This window comes from Dermacentor andersoni, chromosome 1 (genome assembly GCF_023375885.2).
Source record: "Dermacentor andersoni chromosome 1, qqDerAnde1_hic_scaffold, whole genome shotgun sequence".
NCBI classification, from domain to species: domain Eukaryota; kingdom Metazoa; phylum Arthropoda; class Arachnida; order Ixodida; family Ixodidae; genus Dermacentor; species Dermacentor andersoni.
The window spans coordinates 149,006,246-149,026,230 of record NC_092814.1 but is presented as its reverse complement, the minus strand read 5'-3'; the positions used below and the strand labels follow the sequence as shown (position 1 = coordinate 149,026,230).

General features: G+C 39.3%; 1 protein-coding gene across 7 annotated transcripts in view; it reads right to left on the bottom strand.

Moving 5' to 3' along the window:
• CYLD (ubiquitin carboxyl-terminal hydrolase CYLD) overlaps positions 1 to 19,985 on the bottom strand; it is a 145,033-nt gene that overhangs the window by 56,373 nt on the left and 68,675 nt on the right. For 4 of the 7 annotated variants that reach the window (XM_050192324.3, XM_050192325.3, XM_050192326.3 and 1 more), the window contains 3 exons: positions 19,416 to 19,660; positions 19,190 to 19,322; positions 9,282 to 9,359 (listed from right to left, as the gene is read on the bottom strand). In XM_050192324.3, coding sequence (XP_050048281.2) covers positions 9,282 to 9,359; positions 19,190 to 19,322; positions 19,416 to 19,660 — 456 coding nt within the window. Of the gene's footprint in view, positions 1 to 1,123; positions 4,550 to 9,281; positions 9,360 to 19,189; positions 19,323 to 19,415; positions 19,661 to 19,985 lie in introns of those variants that run through there. The other 3 variants (XM_055062155.2, XM_050192322.3, XM_050192323.3) reach the window with 3 other exon arrangements.

Genomic DNA, 19,985 nt, shown 5'->3' with positions numbered 1-19,985 from the left:
ACAGTAGCAGACAAAAAGATATATTTGCACATATTTTGCTCAGAAAGTTAGTACTGTGCATGAAGACTGGTAGCTTTGGACGATCGCTTCTTTAAACCAAAACTTCAGGAAGAAATCTGGTTTAACCATATTTTGACAAAACTTGTTCATGGTAAAAAATCGGGATTAAATAGAAAAATTAAGAGAAGAGGAAAGACGAAAGGACCTGTCCTTTCGTCTTTTCTCTTCTCTTAATTTTTCTTATTTAAAAGATCATCTTTCCTCTGAGAGGAAAGACAAAAGGACCTGTTTTATCGTCTTTCCTCGTCTATTAATTTTTCTTATTTAGAAGATCATCTTTCCTCTTAATATTTCCTATTTCTTTAAAGTGCTGCAAATGCATGAAATGCTGATATTCCAACTAGCCTAGCTGTCCACATTAAGTATGTGATGAATTCTCACCACAACATATGCCAAGAATTTGACGTGTCTGGAAATACCATTTAAGTGCACCAGCCATGCAAGCTTATAAGCTTATGCATAGCACTATTAACTTACAAGTGTAGCATAATATATGAAAAATATTCCAAAATCAAAAAAGAGAAAAACTTCAAGTCAATTCACTAGTGATATAAAAAGACCATGAGAACAACCCTTATTAGCATTACAGTGGTTGTTGCATTGCAATCTGAAAAGCCCACAGCCTGTGAAGCTGTGATATATCACCACGAAGTCTGCAGTAAGGGGGTGTCATTTTCGCATTTATATAAGTGCTAAAAGCTGCACTTTTTCCATTTCATGTAAGTTATGCAAGGTTCTATACAAATTCTTAAAGAAATGCAGTAGATCCCTCTCTGCCACTGTTTGGCTAATAAAGGATGTGTTTAAACACATTCCTTGAAACAAAACTAGTCATGGTTCAAGGTAACAAGTGATAAGTTGTAATATCATAAATGTAACCATAATCCAAACACTGTGATGTTATGTTGTGTGTGCAGCTAACACGGAACAAAAATTGTGTGCTGACACATCAACATCATGGCTCTTTGAACAATGCGAAGAACAGAAAACAATAATGAATCGGAAAATAATGCAAAGGCAAAGTTCTGTAATCAATATACTGGATGAAAACGACTAGGCTTACCACGGTACTCATTGAGGATGACATCTTCAAGTAGATCTATAGGTGCTTCTTCAATAAGTTTCCCGTGCTCAGTCACCATCTTGTCATGTTCTTCCTTCACACACTCTTGAAATGTGCTACCATATGAACTAGCTGCATTCACTGAAGCCCTCCCATCAGAGAAGCTGTCTCCACTCGTTTTTTCCAGGGCTGGCAGCTTATCACACTCAACCCCTGCCCCGGGAACTTCCTGATAAGAGCAGGAAGTTGGCAGAGGTGAGGAGGCAACAGAGTCTGATAAAGTAGTAGCAGCAGCAGCAGCAGCATTCCTCTTGTTGCCACTAGTCTCCAATGTGTCGATCTGGCCAGGAACATCAGCTCCTAAAACACTGTGCTCTTGAGATGTCACCACTCTCATATACATACCGTTCCGACTCTCTTTCATGTGCTGTATGTGTGACGTATCAGTGTGTTGTGAAACACAAGGAATAGTTGCTGTCATCAGGCCAGTCATCTCCTCTAATGAAGCTGCATCACTGCACGTAAGTTCTGCCTCTATATTATCTTGTAACTGTACATCCATGCTGCTCACTGGTAACTCTTTGTTTTTAAGTGAAGAGTAAGCCCGTTTTCTCAGTGGACGTGTGGGAACATCAAAAACCAATTTTTTCAATTCTGGCTGGCTTCCTAATGACTGCTGATCCTCGACATCTTCATCACAGTACGGATGATTTTCATTCAAAGGCAGACAACCAGAATGAACACTGTCTAAGTTAGAATCATGATGTGGTTCAATTGTAGTGTCTTCAAATACACTATCAATATCACTGTCATGCACCTCAGGATGCTCATTTATGCCTGGGTCAACCAAAAATGCTGAAAGGTCATCGTTAGGTCCAAGTTTCATCATGTATGGCGCACTCCCAGAGCAACTATCATTAAGAAAATCACAGTTTTCAACAACATTGAAGGAGACAACATCCAAAGGGGAGTCATCTTCAAAAAGATGTCTCGACAATTCTGATAAAGAAAAAGGAAGCCTCAAAATTTCACTTGTGGGAGGCTCCTCATCATGCTCTGGACCCTGTAATGATGACTGTTTTAGTATTTCTCTTGTAGAGGTCTCCTCATCACTCCCAGAGTCTATGCAAGATGACAGACTGCTGTCCTCGTCACTTTCATAACAGAGTTCTCCACGCTGAAATTCTTTTCCAAATGTCTGAGGCCTCTCTTGGCCAATTAGTTCTCCCTTACCACCCTGCTTAGTGAAAGTATGACTGTCTTCTGAACATTGGTCAGCAACTGCACGCATACTGGTTTCTTTTCGTGGTGCATTGCCATCTAGGAGAATGCCTTCAGATGCCTGAAGTCCCAGTAGGGCCCTTCTACGCCTTGCAGGTACTTTCACATTATTTTCTACGCATAGGCCATTGTCTGGATCAACTTCTTTTTCAACCTGAGCATTACATTCCAAGGGAGAGCCTTGATGCATATCAGCACCTTCCGGTGAAATCTGCAGATACTGGGAAGGTGGTGTTATATTACTGTGGTGAGCAGAGCGAGGTGGTGGTTTTGGTGGCTCTTCCATTATAGAAGGAGGTGGCACGTTACTGCAGCGAGGAGAGCGAGGTGGTGGTTTTGGCTGCTCCTCCAATAGAGAAGGTGGTGCTACATTACTGTGGTGAGGAGAATGATGTTTTGGCTGCTCATTCAACAGGGCACTGTCATTTTCTTGCGCTGAAGAAAACACACTACTTCTGTTTTCATGTAAAAGTTTGCATGATGCATGAATTGGGTACGACTCTGACAGGCCTTCCACAAGTAACCTGTTAGAATATGTCACAGGAAGGCATTGAGCTTGGACATGAGCATTTGCATCTTTTAAAGAATTAGACGCTTCCTCTACAGGTTCAACAAAGCTGCAAATGTCTGCAGTTGTACCTGGTACAGAGATCATAGTGCTATCTGCATAACCATTTGAAAGGTTTAAATGTGAATATTTACTAATGTCTGGATCACTGCTCAGAACATTTTTGTCCACTGCGTTAAGCCTCTTGTACTGTGTTGTAGCAGCATCAGCTGTATCTGAACTGTAGCGTCTCCAGTATTTATCAGTGAGCTCACTAGCTGAGCTAGTTGTAGGTAGAAATGATGTAGGGCGACGTCTTGAACTTCCACCAGTTCGTGAGCTATCTGAAAACGAGTGCTCATGATGCAGGCTGTCTAATGCAGGCTGCGGAAACCTCTTAAATGTGCCAAGCAGAGCGTTGCTATTTAGAAGTCCCTTTTCATCTAAGTCTGCATATTCTATGCAGTCGGCCTCTTCCTCTGAGGCATTTTCAAATGCTTGACTGTCAGGTTCTTCTTCTGAATCAAAGCAGGGTTCAAACTGCCTGTTGAAAGCATCAAGAATATCCCGATCCTCTGACGTTACTGGATGTAAAGTAGTATCATTGGTACCAATCACAGAATGATTCAGCACATGAGTCTTACGAGTACCATCATTTGACAAGTTATCCAAGCCAAGTTTTGCCATTTTTTTTTTGTTTCCTAACATAGAGGTCTCTGCTAAAGGTCTGCAAGCTTCATGTTTTGCTTCTTCTACAATAAACTCTGCAAATTCCTCAGCTGCTTGCTCAAGGTAAAAAAATGAAGATGTAATACTCTCTTCTTGCATTTCATTTCCAAGTTCATCCTCATTCATTTCTTGCCGATCTTGCTCTTGCTTCATGTAATAACTTAATTCTGTAGGAAGTGACTCATAATGAGCTGGCACTTCACGGCTGGCACGTGTTACTAAATTATCTTGTGGAAAAGCTGATTGTACAGGGATGCGAGGGAGTGGACGCCACCTTCGTGGTGGCTGCTTCTCATTTTTGTTGTCTTGACGCTTTTGCTGACATTTAAGTAGTGGTGGTCTATGAACAACAGTCCCATACACATCTTCAAATAACTTTCCATAGCTAAAGCTTTCATAAGCTTCATCAAGTGTGCTCTCTTTGGTGACAGCTTCTGCAAATTCAGTCACAACTGTTGGCATCTGTTCTGGACAGGGCTCCTCATCTACATCAGCATATCTGGAGTCAGAATCAGAAGAATTAAGGTCTGATGACTCTGCATCATAATAGACACTGCTTCTATGATCAGACAGTGCAGAGTAGAATGACTCGGCACCATCTGAAAGTGCTGACCGAAATGACTCTGCCCCAGGGCTTCTCTCCCTGTCCTGAAAGCTTTCAACCAGCGGAAAAATGTGCTGCCGTAACCAAAACATGCTTCCAGCAACTTATATTAGGAGGCTTGCAGGGGAAAGATCTTTTACATATAGTCTGATTATTCGGCAGAAATCAAACTTTGATCACAACTTGCAGCAGCACATTTCTAAATTTCCTCAGCACCTGAGGATTAAAAAAGTGCCACAATTTAGTGCAGGCCTGGTAATGTCAGCAGTGCTCTGCAAAATTCTTCTGACCTTTTTAGATGTATCCGTCTTCAACACCCAAATGGAAGGTCACAAGGACACTGCCATTAGTGATATGCACTCAAGAGTCATTGCACCATGCACTGCACCTTGGATGATCACCACACAATCTGCCACTCACAATCCCATAGTTGCACAGCTGCTGAATTTGGAAAAATAGTGCATTCTACACTCTAACTGAACTCATATGTGTCCTTGCAAGGAGCACCATCATGCTGAAATGTCCATTTCCTCCAACGAAAGTGCAGAAACAGGAGCCTCAAAAAGACATTTGACGTGCCTTGGTGCAAGTGCTGCACTTGACCTCAGCTAACGTTGTGCAAATGCTGCCTCCCAAGTCCTGGGTCCCAACTGGATCGCTGTTGCCAGAGACACTGAGGCTCATGTGGCAGCACTCAACAACAACACAGCTCAAAAGAAGGTCACTACGCAGAAGATGGGGTGAGGGCTAAAAACAGATGGCGGCTAGTTGCTCTGGGAGCTGTGCCAAGAGCAATGTGCAGGGAAACCAAAGGAAGCAGCAAAACATATATAAGCAAGTGAGGGGTAGGACAGACCAAATGCATGGATATAATAAAGATGAAAGGAAAATACGATGGACAGAAATGATCAAGGTGACCTATTTTTACTCATATGTAGGAGAAATATGTACAGTGAAAAGATGATGAACACAAAGGTGCATCCAGAACAGCACTCAAGTTATAAAAGCTGCATGCCTTCTTTTTTTTTTTCAGCATAATAAAAAAAATTATATTTCTAAATCCACGAAAGTACCTCAGCTACATATTATATTATCACCATAGCTTTTTTTCATTGAAACACTCAGTGATCGAGAATTGAAGAAGAAAAAAAAAATACATCAATACACTAGTGAGCAGAACATTTACACTGAAGCAGGGATGTGCGAATGTTAGAAATTTGAATTACTTGAATAGGTGTGAATCAAATACTTTCATTTCAAATGAAAATATTCTAATTGAAAATATTATATTTAATATCTTCAAATGCCCAATTATAGCTGAATATAGGAGCTCACCAAGATTGTTGGGTGCTTGGAGCCGGTACACTGGGTGCTTAAGCTGTTCATCTGTTAGCTAACGAGGACGTTCTTCTAGTTTACAAGCTACCCAGCTGAATGAACTTCTAAAATGGCATTGTGTGCATTCAAATAAATCAGTCCAATTGTTTTAAGACATGTTTCCTTTCCAAGTTTCTTTCTGTAGCTAAAGAAAAATAAATGGTATTAATCAAATATTTGTACTCAATTTATATTAATGTCTCTCTATTTGAACACATTCACATGAACTGTTAAAAAAATTATTAACAAGCAAATACTCAACCCATGTACTTTCTTCTTTTTTTTCTGTTTCCATAGTTTTAGTGCGGTGAACAACAAATTAACCAATATAGTTAGGGTATGAATATGTTGCACACTAAATACCCAGAGACATAATTCAGTGCAGAATAACACTTGGCCTTTACACCTTCTGCAAGTGGCTCAGGTATTTCTTCAATTTCTTCATTAAAACTTAGACAAAGGGGCCATATAGCAACTCCATGTGAAGTATCAACAGCTAGAACCAAACAAGTCACTATAATTTTGAGCACATGAGTGTTCTCAACTGAGGGTAATATATTATAATACTACAATAGTATATTGTGGTATAAAAGTTACGAACAGGAATTAGGTGCCCAACGTTTCGATAAGAGGACCTATCTTCGGGAATAGTATACAGGGTGTCCCACATAACTTGAGCCAAGAATTTAAAAATGAAAGGCATGTTGGAAGCAATAGCCTATAGTAACTCAATATGTGTTGTTTTCCCCATAACTCACTAATTAATTAGGTTTTATTACCCAACTTTTTAATTATTGGCTGAGGACCCCAAGTATGACACGCAGATTTGTAGAGCACCTTCAGAAAACACCGATCGAGTTGTTTCCTTTATGATACATCTCACGTAGTCCTTTTTTCCTGGTTGCAAAGAAAGCCCGCGAAATATGAACAAAGCCTGTGAAATATGAAAAATTCCCACATTGATATGTGGCCACCATGGCCAAGAATTGAACCTGAAACCTCGTGCTCAGCAACAGAACACCATAGCCACTGTCTACAGGATGTTCCATGTAACTTGAGACAAACATTAAACATATGCAAATGCCACGTAGCTGGACAGAACCAAGGTAATGCTGTTTGCCATCGCTTGGAGATACTCCAACTATGTTTTTCATTCTGCCTGATTAGATAAATAGCCTTAACTAATCAATCAACTTCTCAAATATTATAATTAGATTAAAAGAGTCATTTAGAAAATTGTAGAGCAACATGAAAAACTCCCAATACAGCTTTCTGTTGTTCGATATGTGCTACGTAAAAGTATTTTTCCGAGCGTGAAAGAAGCACGCAAATACACGGAAAATGCCTCAAGTGGCCAGTCGCAAGGCAATTTTGCATGTATTTGCGGCCTTCTTTCACGGTCAAAAAAACACTTTTCTATAGCATGTATTGAGCAACGGAAAGCTGTATCGGACGTTTTTCACATTGCTCTACAATTTTCTCATTCACACTTTTCATCTAACTGTAAGATCTGAGCAGTTGATTAATTAATTAAGACTAATCAGATTATCTAATCAGGCAGATATGAAAAAAAAATCTGAGTATCTCCAAGCGACAGCAAACAACATTACCTTGGTTCAGTCCGGCTATGTGGCATTTGCATATTTTTAATGTTTGTCTCAAGTTACTTGGGACACCCTGTATATTTGCATGTGCAGTGCTTCAGTGTCAAACTTTTATCTTCAAACAAATGCAGCATTGTATGTGCACCTGGAGATGTGCTGTTCTCTTTTTTCACTACTTTCATTGTCTTGGTGCACCGGATAAGTGAAAGCAGTAGTTTCTCATTTACAAGCTCCTCAGTTGACCAAACTTACATTGGCGAATGGCATTACGAGCATGTTTTATGAAATAAAGTAGATAAACTTTTTTTTCACAGATGGACTTCACACAAACTTAATACATTTTAGTTTGTTTAGAAAAGAGAAAATATTCAATATTTGATTCAGTAATTTCGCTATTTCAAGACATCTACAGAATACATCTTGCTATTGGAGAGTAAACTATATGTACAAGTGAGAGTGGTGGTAAGATGAGAAAGAACCAAGTCAACACATGGTTGAGGGAATGCTCTTAATCCCAGAAAACTTTCATAACAAAGTGCATTCCTTCATAAGAATTGAAAAAATTAAGCAGACAATTATATTTGTCTAGCATAGCAGATTTTATTAAATTTTTGCTAAGTCATACATACAGAGTCCTTCGTTCTTGGGTAAAACCCAACAATTCCCGATTTTTTTCACTCCGGACAGGTTTTGTGAAAATCAGGTAAAACCTGATTTCTCCCAGAAGTTTCACCCTTTCGTGAAGGGCAAGAATAAATGCAGGCATTACAAAACCAGTGAACGCCACCAGACTTCTGGGTGCAACTGGTCAAGATATATTACTAATATTATTAATGTAGGAATATGATATACGGTACACTTCCTTTTCGCTCAAATCTCAAGCAAAAACCAGCATTTATAATATATTCAGCACCTAGTGGTCTTGGGTGAATGCAAGCTTGTTGCCCTTTCTGTAGCCACATTTACTACATAAATGCGACAATGGCGCATCACGTCGCAGGTTCCACATGTTGCGCACATGTTAAGAGGAAGCTTTAGCTCGGGCCCAACTCCGATGCGGCCTATTCAAATACATGTAAAATGCCTCAATGTCAGTCTAAACAAAGTTGAACTAACAAAGCAAAAGCGATGCGCGTGACCGTCGAAAAGACGGTGACAACTGAATGCATCTCGAGTTAATTGCGCGGGCGCCGAATCGATGAGAAAACTGGCCATCACACCCCAGGAGATGCCAATATAATTACCGCCATCTAAAAGGAGTGAAAAAGGCAGCAAAATGTTGACCGCCGAATAGCTGTCAAGTTTTAACATTGATTTGGCGGCACTTTAGGAATGTGTGTGAGAAGTGGTGGCGTGGGGGGAAGAGGGGGGGGGTATGCTTCTTAATTTCGGGGGGGGGGGGGGGGGGGGCTGGGCCCCCCTGGGCCACTCCTTGGGTACGTGACCGAGTAGTGGCACTGGTTAACATCCCCAGGGTTCTACTAGGAAACATAAATACCCGAGAAAGTAGATGGGGAAACGGCGCCATGGTAGCTCAATTGGTAGAGCATCGCACACATAATGGGAAGGTTGCGGAAATCGTCCCCCACCTGCGGCAAGTTGTTTTTTCATACACTTTTATTTCCATTAATTTATTGTTTCTTTATTTCATTTATTAAGCACACGTAATCTCCCCTATGTTGTCCTTGATGTCAGTGTTTGTTGGCTTCTTAGATACCCTGTATCACAGCCACATAAGCAACAGTGTTAATGCCTTCTTTGAAAACAAGATATAGTTTGAGGAGTTGCTATATTTTCTAAAACCTCAGCAGAGAGTTTTTTAGCAATGCAGGAGAAAAAAAATCTGAGAAGAACAAGACAACAAAAGATGGCAACAGTGAGTTCAGTATTGTTTGCCATTGGGAACTTGTAATAAATTACTGAACTAAACAGGGCATAAGACGTTACACAGCAGTCATTTCACCTGGCCACAGTGTTCATTGTACAAGCATCTACATATAAGGTTTAGTAACTCACCTTGAAAATGGCTTGATGGAGGGAACTTGAGCCTTCGATCAATGTGTGAAGTGTAAAAGCATGAATTTCCATAGTCAACTGCAAGTCACAAAAAACAAAGTTATCAAAAGGCATAATTTTCTCCACAAGAACATATGTAAGTGGGACCTGGTGAACATTCTTCATCATCTGTCAACACAACAAAGATGAAAAAGAAGAGACAATCACAGGCGCTGTCTATTGACTTTATCTTTAATGTAAACACGCGGTCAATATACACAATCACTCCAACACAGCATGAATTTAAGTTCTTAAATCAGGTTTAATCACATGTGACGTGTATGATGCTCTTGTACAAGGTATCGGTTTTAGTTTTTGTTTCCCCATTGTATATATAGGCCACATGTTTGCATTAAAGCTTCAGTTGATAGACAGTGCCTGGGCTCATCTTTTCTTTTTCATCTCTGTCTGTTGTGTTGACAGATCATGAACATATTCCAACTCGCCCAGTTCTCGCTACTTGTGCAGAACATTCCTCACAGCAAAGTGGTTGCTCAAGCTAGTTGGTGAGGCATCTTCGAGGGTGTACAGTGCAACGGTAACAACAGGGACAAAATCGCTCGCCTGTGTCTCCTTTTTTGTTCCTGTTGTTACCGTTGCACTGTACATCTTCGAAGATTCTTCACAGCATGCTGCCAATGAGCAGCCATTTCTAACCTAGCAATCACCTAAACCTGTTCTATTTTAATGCAGAGGTGCGCTACGGCAACCTTTCCAATTGACTTTCGTCCAAACATCTTGCGTCAGTGCAATGTCAGTAGTGGCATCGCTCTCTTTTAACTTGGTACACTCAAACTACTTAGAGGGGTATCCTGAAATCCACATTAGACTCTGTGTTCCATTTAGTTGCATTCCATTCCTTAGAATGAATGTGACAGAAATGAAAAATTTGTTTTTCAAGTGATAGCACTATCATTATTTTTTTTCCCACTGAGATCACTGAGATACAAGCACTGCAGAATCGCTGAGAGGTGCTTGGATATAGGTATGAACTACAGTGAATAGCATTAGCGACATTCACACCACAGCCCCTTGCCTCTGTGGGAGGTTGAGAAGTTATGCAACTATATCAGATGTAGCAAAACCTTCGGACAGCCCAAACATGCATTGTGCCGTATAATGGCAAAAAAAAAAAAGAAATTATGTTCTACATGCTTTTATGTTTCCATGTGGATGCATTATAAAAATAAGAGGGATGACTAAATGTAAATCCCCTTTTTCAGACAGTTTGGACATTCTATTTGGATGATAGTGTACCGTCATAATGTCCAAAGAAAAGACTGCACACCATACTCATAATTGGTCATTTACAAAGCAACCATTTTAAATTATATAGGCATCTGTTTCACCCTATTAATGAATGTTAAGCCTTATAAATCCCTGTGAGAACAACAGAAACAGGCTACGAGCAGGCAGAAAACATTGTTTACTGTTCATAAAAAATGTTCATAAAAAAGCCCAATTGTATTGCACGCAGGGGGACACTAGATACAAGGCAACGAAGCCTTTAGGAAAATGTTTCCAGCCTTATTGCTGCCAAGGCACATGCAAATTAACACATCTAAATGTACAAATTATTCCACCTTGCCAAGGACTATTACTCACATGCAATGTCAATAAGTGCCTATGAATGGAGCCTTAGCTTCCCTTGTGCTTTTTCATGAGTAAATATTTCTGGGTATAATGCACTACTGTGTTGGAATGAAGATGCTGCAATTCTTCTTTCATGAGAGCAGGACACCATGAAGTAAGTGTCAAGAAAAAAAGGAGCCAACGAAGTATCTAAAGATTTGAATGACGAACAGAGAAAGCAATATGCAATAATAAAAGGAATCCTTGCGCTGCAGAATTGTTTTCATTATCTAAGTAACTCGTGTTTCTTCTGCAAATGGCTATAACCAAGGGTGTGCCATAGAGCAGATGACAAAGCAGACATGCAAGCAGATGCAGCAGCACGACCAAAAAGCCAGCGTTGCTATAGCAACAGCCGAGAAAACTGAACTTGGCCCAGCCACACATCTGCAATATTGGTTCGGTTCAATCAAGCCCTTCTCAATCTTAAGTGCATGTAAGTCAGCTGTGTTCAAGTACAGCAGAACCCAACTGATGCATTCCCCATTCCTTGGTGTCACATTGCTAAAGTCTGGTTTCAGTAAAAAGCCCATAGAACCCCATATATAGGGCGTTTTTGTTTAGCTGCACCAAATTTTTAAAAATTGCCTCAGGCAAATAGCACAGTTCTGACCTTTGATATAAGGTGCTCAATGAGGCGCCCATTACTTCTATGAGAAATTGAATTAATTGAATAATTAACATAAATGTGCTAATTGACTTTCGCATCAGTAAACTACTTTTCTACAATATCAAATACACCACTCATACCATGATAAGACATCTGGTAAGCTGGGAAAAGCGCAATAACAAAAGATGGGTGGCAACGCCTTCTTGAAGTTCCCTCACCAGCTCGCTGTGACGTCAAGGATTTTGACAGCGTCTTCTAGGACCTAGTTAATTCTTTAGCGGTAAAGATAGACTACTCTGTGTTCTAAAGGACCCAAAGGCTGTGCATGGCAAGTTCTGGGAACATTTGCTGAGCTGAGTCAAAGTGGCCTAAATACGAGAAAATACTTTGAAATCCGTGACGTCATGGTGACGTACAGGAGTTGGGGATATGACACGAAATTCAAAAACTGAAACTTTGACCTTCATTTTCTCTTCTGATAACCAACCCATTATTTCAAAATTAACTATTGAATTGATTTCCATGCTGAATGGGGGAAGGCCTGAACTAAATATGAAAATTAATTCACTTGGCAGAGGTTCGGGCACCCTTTACAAGGCATACAGTAGGAGAAACCACAAATACACCTTCTAACATTACAATCATTCTGTGATCACAAAAAAGATTAAAAACAAAACAGCATACATTTCATTATCAAAATTTCATGCACAAACTATTGTTTCATAAATTCCGTTGAAAAAAGATATATAGAAAATACAGAGAATTGCAGGGGTACATAAATAGAATGCATATTCGTTTTCAGATAAGCAGATCCACAAAATAAATGGTATCATGAGCGTGTCGTGAAAATGGAGCATAGTGTGTTTTTACTGAAGTCGTGACATCGATCTTTTATGAAAAAAATTCAAAAGCATTTGTTCGCCATATTTCATTCGACAAAATGGGACTTTGATACGTGTGTTGTACATCGGTGTCCTAATCTTTAAGTGTGATGCCGTTATCACGTCTTCCCTAGTATTCATACTATGTTTGTATCGTGTGGCCATATTATATGAATAAAGATTACGAACAGGTATTACATTAAACCACATGAAAAGTTGCTCGTGTATTGAAGGGCACACCATCCATGTGTCTAATGGCTTTCTTCTGAAGTGCACACAACTGGTGTAAATTGAATGACGTACAAGAAAGCAGTAGTTCAAGTTGAACAAAAGTAATGCGTCGTAAATCAGTAATTTCGTATCAGGTGGTAGAAAAAAATGAAATCTAGCCAAAATGTCGACAGTCCTTGAAAGTTTCGTGATAATGTGTTTAATATATGTGTGACCCAGGACATATGCTTGTGGAAGTATAGACCGAGTGTACTAAAGGAGTCAACAATCTCTAAAGGCAATTGACCAAGCATAGGATTTTCTGCGAGATACCAGTGACTGTTTCGAAGTAAAAAGAATTGCTTTAGTTTTGCTTTCATTAACTTTTAATGAATACAGTCCACTCCATGTCAAGAGGTCTTGGAGGCATTCATTGATGCTTAACTGAAGTGTTTTAATGTTGTTCCCGCAAAATACAAGAGTCATGTCATCCGTGCAGATTATGTAAGTTGCTTTCTGGTAATGTTAGTGACATCACTAATATATTTATTTATTTTATTTATTTATTTACAAATACTGCAGCCCAGAAGGGCTATTGCAGGAGTGGGTGAATACAAATGCGAGAAAGAAAATCACTATACAAAGAAGCATGCGTGAGTAACATGACTAAGGGGAGCATTCAATGGCATCCCCAAATTCTCTATGTGGTAAAAAACGGATGGAACCAGGCAGGTCATTCCAGAGTTCAATTGTCCGAGGAAAAAAAACTGTATTTAAAAGTGTTGGTGCGAGCAAAAAAGACGGATAAGTTTAAGTCATTGCTGCTTCTCGTGATTAGGGGCTTTGCACGGGTCAGATATGTGTTAGGGGAAGCATAATGTGGAGAGTAAAATAGAGAGTGTAGAAGTTTCAGAGAATTAATGTGACGACGGTGGGAAAGAGGGGTTAAACCAAGCATATTCAGATGAGATGACGGTGAAAACATTCTATCATAACGGCGGTATATGAAACGAACCGCCTTTTTCTGAACAGATTCAATTTTGTGGATGTCCGAAATTTTGTAAGGGTTCCATATGGTAGACGCATATTCAAGAATAGGTCTTACAAGTGTTTTGTATGTAATAAGTTTAGTTTCTTTGGGGGCAGCACGTAGAGTTCGGGTTAGATAACCAAGTTTTTTTTGTCCTTTGTTGCAAGTTGTTAGAATATGTTCTGACCAGGATAATCTTGGAGTGAAAAGGAGGCCTAAATACTTATATTCGTATGCGCGCTGCAGAAAAGTGGATTTATAGGAATAATTGAAATATGAGCAATTAGCATGCTTGTGAAAGGACATGGCGACTGTTTTCTTGAAGTTAATGTTCATTTGCCAGAGTTCGCACCATTCACAAAAACTTATAAAAGATTGATTCAGAGTGTTATGATCGTTAGGTGAAGAAATGACATTGTAGAGAACGCAGTCGTCAGCGTAAAGCCGAATTTTTACTGAAACAGAGCTTGGAATGTCGTTAATATAAAGCAAAAAAAGCAATGGCCCTAAAATAGAACCCTGGGGCACACCGGAAGATACTGATGCGTCAGGAGAGTTGAATGAATTAAAAGAAACATACTGTGAACGATCATAAAGAAAACTACGGATCCAGTCAATGAGAAGCGGGTTATTAAGGATAAAGTTTAGTTTATGTAATAGTTTAGTATGTGGTACAGTATCAAATGCTTTCGAGAAATCAATGAAGAGTGCATCTAATTGATGACCTAAATCAAGAGCAAAAGCGATGTCATGTGTAAATTCAGTTAATTGAGTCACTGTGCTAAAACCACTACGAAATCCATGCTGAGCGCTGCATAAAATGTTATTAGACTCGAGAAAAGTGATAATGTGTTTATAAATTATGTGTTCAAGAAGTTTGCATGCATGAGAAGTTAACGAAATGGGTCTATAATTTAGAAGAGATTGTTTCTGCCCAGATTTGAACAATGGAATGACTCTAGCCCGTTTCCATGAACAAGGAACTGTACAAGTAGATACAGATTTCTCAAAAATCAATGTGAGGTATTGACACGTCCAAAGCGCATAACGATGAAGGAACACATTGTTAACATTGTCTGGACTGCAGCCTTTTTTGGTGTCAAGATTTAAAATAAGGTTCAGGACTCCTTGCTTACATATTGTAACATTGTTAATTGCACAGGACATGTTAGTTGTCGTGGAGTAGGGAGGAATTACGCCATTGTCCTGTGTGAATACAGACTGAAAATATTCACAGAATGCTTTAGCAATAGGTCCAGGATCGCTTATTTCGGAATCGCCTAATAGAAATGTCTGGGTGGTGTTCTTCATTGGCGAAATTGAGCTCCAAAATTTTCGTGGGTTATTTTTAACTAAATTAGGTAGAGTGAACTGATAATAAAAGTTCTTAGCTGCGTCCATTTTTTGACGGAGTTCTTCCTTCATAAAGCGGAACTGGTCATTTGTTTCTGCATTCATGTGGCGCTTCCCACGTGCTCTGGCTACTCGACGCTTCAAATGCAGTATTTCCCTTGTCATCCAAGGAAGGTCTAGATTATTCTTTTTTGTTTTTAATGGCACATAGCGCTCTATGCAAGTATGGACAATGTTTTCAAAATGGGATACTATAGCATTGATATCACTGGTAGTGCATAACTGGGAGAAACTGTCGAATGAAATGCTTAATGTATCAAGTATGGACGTATCATCTGCATGATTATAATCGTAAAAACTGGTATATTGATAGTGGCGCCTTGAAACTGAAAGATTAATAGTAGCAATAACAGCTTTGTGATCGGAAATACCGTCCGTAATCTCACACTCAAAGCCACTTGTAAAGAGCGGTGCACTTAGAAAAATCAAATCTAGTATGGCGGACTCTCTAGTAGGGTTAGATACAATTTGTATCAATCCAAGCGATAGTGGAAATTCAAGCAACTCTCTAGAAAGAGGGACGTTATCACCAGTTATCGATAATGAAGCCCACGAAACATTAGGTACATTGAAGTACCCCATGCAGATTAAATTTGAAGAGCCGAAACCGTGCTCTTGGATGAACGCGTTAAGGATCATTATTTCATTTGAGGTATGTTTGGGAGGTCGATAAAACACACCAATGATTACATTTGTTTTATTAATGTGCACCTTACACCAGACCGTCTCGATTTCAAGTGGGGATTGTAGTACAGAAAACTGTAGGTCAGAGCGCAAAAACACGGCAACACCTCCGCCTCTGCCCGCAATCCTGTCTACTCTTATGACGTTATATCCTGGGGGAGTTACTTCGCAGTCAAGGATGTCGCTATGCAACCAGGTCTCAGTAACACCGATAACATGTGGGGAATGTGATGCCACCAACGAGGAAAAGCTTGAATATTTGTTAGATAGGCTTCTTGCATTAAGATTTAATATACAAAGTTTATCGTACTTGTCATTGTTAAGTCAAGGATTGTTCCCCTGGGAGAGAGGTAAATGATGGTGAGTGGTGCGGTCAGGAGCTTTTACAAGAGAGTTCGAAACAACGTCCCAATTGTAGAGCTGATTATCAACAAACGCATGGTCGTACCTGAGGTGTACCACTGAACCATTGTTACGGAATTGTGCTGTAGCGTCCCATAGTTTTTTACGGATGGATCGTATGTTTGAAGAAAAATCTTCAGATAAGCGCCACTGAGACCCTTTTAGCTTATAGCCATTCTTTAGAGCACTAATCTTTTCGCGAAAATCTAGGAGCTTCATAATGATGGGGCGAGGTCTCCCACCTCTAGGTCTACCAAGCCTATGCAATCGCTCAATTTGAGGAATTAAACAAGAGAGTTCCAAGGATGCTGCTTTGAGGAACACCAGCATTTATCGATTTCAGAGGGGCTAAGTTGTCGTTGATAAAAACGCTTTGTTTCCAGTATTTAATATAGAGTACTGTTAGTAATACCATTAATAACATTTTTTGGTAAATAGTTTTAGTAGCAACACGTCATGGTTCAAGCTGTCGAATGATTTTGAAAGATCTCACATATTCCAATAACAAACTGTTTTTCCTCAAATGCCTTTAGAATAATTTATTTTTGTGTTAAGAGGGCATGCTCCGTCGATCGACTTTTGCTAAAACCTAACTGACATTCATTTATCAAATTGAATTTATCTACAAAAGAAGAAATCCTAGAAAGTAACAGTTTCTCCAGACCTTTAGAGAACACTTGTAGAAGAGAGATATTGCACAGTAATTGGCCAGGTTATTTTTGTCTCCACCTTTAAAAATTACAATAACTTTTGATATTTGCATTTTTTTGTGAAAAAGTTCCAGTTGAGAAGGCTAAATTGTAGATATGAGCGTACTGAAGCAATTAAATCTGCTACGTATCTTATAGGTTTTATTTGTAAATTATCTATGTTCAAAGCTGTGTTGTTTCTTAGTGAACAAAGTGTGACGATAGTTTAGATTTGCTCGTCAGGTTTAGAGAAAGGCTATTAAGGTATTTTTCAACCATATTAGTTGCATCATTATGATGAGAGCTTTTCACTCGATTCAGGAAAAACACATTGAAAGCTTGTGCCAGTTTAGTACCATGCACTGATTGATCATTTAATTTTAATTGGCTGACATTTTGATTGGCATTGTAACAATTCAAAGGGTAATTAATTTTATTTTACATGGCTTCAGGCTTATAACTATTTTCTAAAGAAGATATATCGTGCAGGTATTCGCATTTTGCATTGCGCAGGAACGTATTATATTTCTCTGTTTTCGAAGTAGTTCCCGATCCTCAGGGCTGAGTGTGGTTAAAATTTTTTTGAAGAGCTTGTCCTTCTCCTCGGTTAGGTTGAGGCAGTAATTAGTTATCCAAGGTTTACGTGATCGCACTTATTTCCAAATAAGTATGAGTGTAACTGCTTTGATGTACACTTTTTAAACCGGCATAAATATTATCATAGGCTTCAGCGTATTTTTCAAGTCATAGATGGCTTCCCATGCAATATTTATCAGTTTAGCTCAAAAATTGTTGAATGGATGTTGATTAATGTTTTGTAGTTTTCATCTAACATAAGGTACTTTTTTAGTGTCTTGGTAGAGGGTTTTTATAAACAAAAAAATAGGCAAGTGATCAGTAACTTGTGAGGCAAGAACACCACTCATAGTGTCACTAGGAGCCAGGCTTATTAAGAATAAATCAATTAAGGGCCACTATTAGTGGTAATACGGGTCTAACACTGAGTCTAACACTGAACAAAACTTGTGTGAGAGGGACGAATTCAACATATAGATACTGTAGTCACCACCTAAAATAAGTGTTAGTTTATTTTCAAATACGTAGTTAAGGAATGTTTCAAGGTAATCTATGAAAATTGAAAAGCTCCGACTAGGATGGCAAATTGTAGCAATGGCATAAATTATAGGTTTCACCACAAGACTTTCAATATCATTTGATACAAAAGAAAACTGATGAAGTATGTTACATTCGAAGCTTTTCTTTAACATGTATTAACAGTCTACCACCACATCTGCAAGTTCTGTTTATAAAAAATTCTGAATAACTTCGATCCCTTATGTCTCTGTCTGATGCGAACCATGTCTCCGTGAGCATTACAATGCCAAAAGTAAAATTAAAGCTTTCTAATAGAATAGATAGTTCATCTGTCTTATTACATGCTGATTGCACATAAACAGAGTTTTCAAAGAACACTTTATCCATATAAACTGATTCAGTGTATTGCTTTAGTGTCCCCTTAAACTGCGTCAATAATATACACAGTAACAGTAGGAAGAAGCACACTGATCCAAACCCCTTTCTTAATTGATGTCAGCTAATGCTCAATAGCAGCTGCGTATAAGAATCTGCTACATGACGAAATATAGCAACCTGAAAAGAGTGAGGAGAAAGCTTCTGTTGAAAACAGAGTGCTTGAGATAAAAAGGTTAATTCGTGCTCCACTTGCGAGCTTTGCATGCTGCGCACGACTGCAAAATTTGGCTGAAATGTTCACAGCAGTGTATGCTATCTGCGGACTGTGTTTTTTCACGAAGCCCAAGGGGTGGTTCAGGAGGCTTTTAAGCAGTACATTTTTGTTTTCTTTGTTTAGTTAATTTTTATAGTGTGAACCAACATTAATGCAAGATGTATTACTAGAGAACCAAGACTTGTTATGAAGAGTTAATTCCAAGAAAGCATTATATATGCAGCCACACCTATACTTTTGAACAAACCATGGGCAAGACAAACCAAACCATCCATATCCTGATATTCCAATGGACCCTTCAAGAAGCTAGCATAGACAGAGCTTCGTGCCAGATTTTTTTCCTTGATAGTATTGTAAAAAACTCTATGGCTTAAGCTAAATGCTTGTTTGGTGGATTTAGGAAACGTGCCAAAGGTCTTGCAAAAGAATTGCCTCAAACACTGCAATGCATAGTAAACATGCAAAGTCCATAATTAATAATGCAATAAAGATTTTCCTAATTAGTCACACCTCACTGAAATCTATACCTGCACTCTGTCTGCATGGCTAAGTTATTACAGCGCCACTGCACCTGGTGCCTGTTCTCCAAGGTAGTCGTCTGCTTTAAGAAGGCCCAGCAGGGGAATCAATGATGCATGGCCAAGTTGGGCTTCAAAAAGCTGCCGGTCACGGTACTTTCCTGTGCCTGTGCCAACCTGGTTGTCCTGTGAGCAAAAAAGGCCAAGTGCCTGAAGGCAAAGCACTTCACAACATAGGGTGCAGGAAAACTGAATGTACATGGAAGACCGCACACTCACAAATTCCACACCAACCATCAAGTCTTCACTGGTATCATGCAGGTGGCCCAGCCATCGCACTGTGCCATACTCTGGGCCATGGTCGCTCACCCACACCACACGGTCGTCGATTCGCAATGGTGAGGACTCCGGCTCACAAAAGTCCCTCAGCCTCTCTTGGTGCCATGGCGCAGGGTCACATCGAGTTATTCCTGATGAGAGTGATTTTTTCTTAGACGGAAGACGTGGAACCACAGAATTGTGCCCTGCAGGTGCAAAAGATGGAGCCATTTTAAAATCAGCTTCAGTGGTATAGGAAAGTCACTAGAAGCTACCAGGTATGCATAAATCGTTCAATACTATTTCCCCTTAAATTCAAAACTCTCACATTGTTTATGAGAAGACTGAATTACATTTTTTTTTAAACTATTTTTCTTACCATGTTTTTGCATGCGATTTCCTCATTCGAAAACTTTATTATGTATATGTATGGCTTATATAACCCGTATATTTAGGGGTATGTGAATGTTCAAAACTTTCGAATAACGAATCAAATAGTGTCCTACTTGAATTGGTCTTTGAATCAAATAT